The sequence below is a fragment of the Triticum aestivum genome, chromosome 5B, assembly GCF_018294505.1.
Source record: "Triticum aestivum cultivar Chinese Spring chromosome 5B, IWGSC CS RefSeq v2.1, whole genome shotgun sequence".
Taxonomy (NCBI): domain Eukaryota; kingdom Viridiplantae; phylum Streptophyta; class Magnoliopsida; order Poales; family Poaceae; genus Triticum; species Triticum aestivum.
In genome coordinates this window covers 615266455-615268991 of record NC_057807.1, presented here as the reverse complement: position 1 = coordinate 615268991, position 2537 = coordinate 615266455, and the positions used below count along the sequence as shown (strand labels likewise).

The 2537-nt window shown below is 52.1% G+C and overlaps 1 protein-coding gene across 1 annotated transcript; it reads right to left on the bottom strand.

The window, feature by feature from the left end:
- Window positions 1–240: 240 nt before the first annotated feature.
- Window positions 241–2209, bottom strand: LOC123113656 (pentatricopeptide repeat-containing protein At2g02980, chloroplastic). Its single transcript, XM_044534958.1, has one exon. It carries the CDS (start codon window positions 2122–2124, stop codon window positions 313–315), a length of 1812 nt encoding a protein of 603 aa, XP_044390893.1. The 5' UTR covers window positions 2125–2209; the 3' UTR covers window positions 241–312.
- Window positions 2210–2537: the final 328 nt, after the last annotated feature.

Below are 2537 nucleotides of genomic sequence, written 5' to 3'. Positions count from 1 at the left end.
TATTTACAAGAATGTAGGAGGTCATTTGCATACACTAATGCTATACCTATAAGGTTATAACAGATAGTAATGCTCTGCAAGGATAAAACATGCAACTCAGGCCATCAGGAAGTTATGGTATTTGGCACGGGTATGACTAAACAATACATATCCAGTAACAAACTTTGGCTTAGTTCTTATCGTTCAGTGCCATCAGTATTTGAAAATACTCTTCAATTATCAGTTAGTTTGGCATGCATATAAAAGTTGACCATACCTGAATGGACACAACAGGGATAGAGTATAGTGAAACAAAAATTGTGTTTCTAAAATCTACCAGTAGTCCCCACAAGAGCAGACCCCATCCTCAAAGTGGTGGAAACGATTTAGATCTCTGAGTATGATCCGCCTATTAAAGAGCATAGAGACAAGCTTCGCCATCGAATGACAATCTGGACATACACGAAGGTTCTTGACAACACGGAGAGTAGTTCCTGGAGATGTATTTAGAAGCCCGAAAGAAATCGCCAGCTTCTCACTGTGGTATCTTAGGCTTGTGGCCTTCTCCTCCTCACCCATTTCAACATGGAAGACCTGGGACGTATTAGGGACATAACCAACAAGTTTTAGCTGCTCAATCACTTGATCAACCATTCGGCGTGCATGTGGGTGTCTTCCATCTCCTGCAAAGAACTCATGAACCCTGTTATCTATCTCAATTGAGCTACAGCCAGGCACCTTTACCACCCCCTTTTCATTCATCAGCTTCCTTACCCTGTTCATCTCTTCCCATTCCCCAGTGTTGGCGCACAAGTTCGAGTATATTACATAGTCACCACCATGAGTATCATCCAGCTCGAGAATCCTCTCAAAGACACGTTTTCCAAGATCAACAGCTCCATGGCTTCCACAGGCAGAAAGCAACGTCCTCCATAGGATGGCGGTGGGCTTTATCGGCAGTTCATCAATGAACTTGTAAGCCTTTTCAAGCTGACCTGATCGGGCTAGCAAATCAGTCACACAGCCGTAGTGCTTTACCCCAGGATTGATACCAGACTCTCTCATGCTGTCAAAGTATTGTAGCCCTTCGCTCACCATGCCAGAATGGCTACATGCATAGAGCACACCTAGGAATGTAATAGCATCAGGCTTTATCCCTTGCTTCTTCATCTCTTCGAACAGCGAAATGGCCTCCCTGCCGTAGCTGTGGTTAGCATACGCCACGATCATCACGGACCAAGCTTGCCTATCCCTTGATTCCATCCCCTGGAACACATCAATGGCATCCTCCAAGCTCCCACACTTTCCATACATGTCGATCAGCGCGGTGTTGACCTTCACGAGGGAGTCAAGCCCTGCCTTCCTTACATACTCGTGGATCCACCTCCCCAGCTCCAATGCTCCCAGTAGTGCACACGCCGAGAGCACGCTGGTCAACGTCACGGACGTCGGCTTGAGCCCCTTGGCCTGCATCTCCCGGAACAGCACCAGCGCCTCCCCGGGCCGGCTGCTCCTCACGGCGGTGGTGATCATCGCGTTGTACGAGACCACACAGTCCCCGTCTGGTACCCTGCTGAACATCGCGCGCGCGGACTGCGTGTCCCCGCACTCGGCATACATGTTGATCAGCGTGGGCAGGACGTACTCGTGGTCCGCGGCACCGGTCTTGACGGCCACGCCGTGCGCCTGCCGGCCCTCCTCCCCGGCCTGCGCGGCTGCGCATGCCTTGAGCAGGGACACGAACGTGTACGTGTCCGGCGCGACGCCCTCCTCCAGCATCCGCACGAACACCCGCGCCGCCTCCTCGGCGTGTGGGGCGGCGCCGTCGGCCGAGCGCGCGTACCCGCGCAGCAGCGTGTTGTACCAGACGACGTCCCCCGGGCTGGGGATTCTGTCGAACACCTGGCGGGCGTACGCGAGGTGGGCCGGGGCGGCGCCCTGCTCGGTGCAGAGCGTGAGGAGCCTGGTGACGAAGGCCGGGTACGCGCCCAGGCCGGACTTGACGGCGGCGGCGTGGAGCTGGGCGAGCGCCCGGAGGCTCGTGCAGTGCGGGAGGTGGGGGAGGAGCGGGTGGTGCGATGGCGGGCTCTTGGACTTGGCGGGCAGGAGAGGGGTGGGCGTGGCGGTTAGAGGCGAGGACGACATGGCCGTCGTGCTGCCTATCCTCTGGCGGCGAGTGGATCGTCCCACTCTCCTCGTCGGCCGGAGAAGATTACACGGGATGATTTGCGGGTTGGGCTTACATGTGGGCCCAACGTGTCAGAGACCACCCCCGCAAAAAAAAACGTGTCAGAGACCATTTAAATGTAAAAGAAAAGTGCATTATTTATTTGTTTTCAAACGTTTTTTGGGATTTTGTTGCGTTCCATAATATTTTGACAAAAAAGTGTATAGTTTTGTGTTATATTACTCTTTTTGTTTTTTAGTTGCTGATAGATGACCGTGTACATCAAAAAATATCAATATCTTGTTTTCTAGTACAATATTTTTATGGTGAATAGTTCTACTCCTTAGAATTTGAGTCTAGAGAAATGTATTTGAGTGACAACTCCATTGTC

Excerpts from the sequence above, each read along its gene's own strand:
- LOC123113656 (XM_044534958.1), bottom strand. The coding sequence starts at position 2,124 with ATGTCGTCCTCGCCTCTAACCGCCACGCCCACCCCTCTCCTGCCCGCC.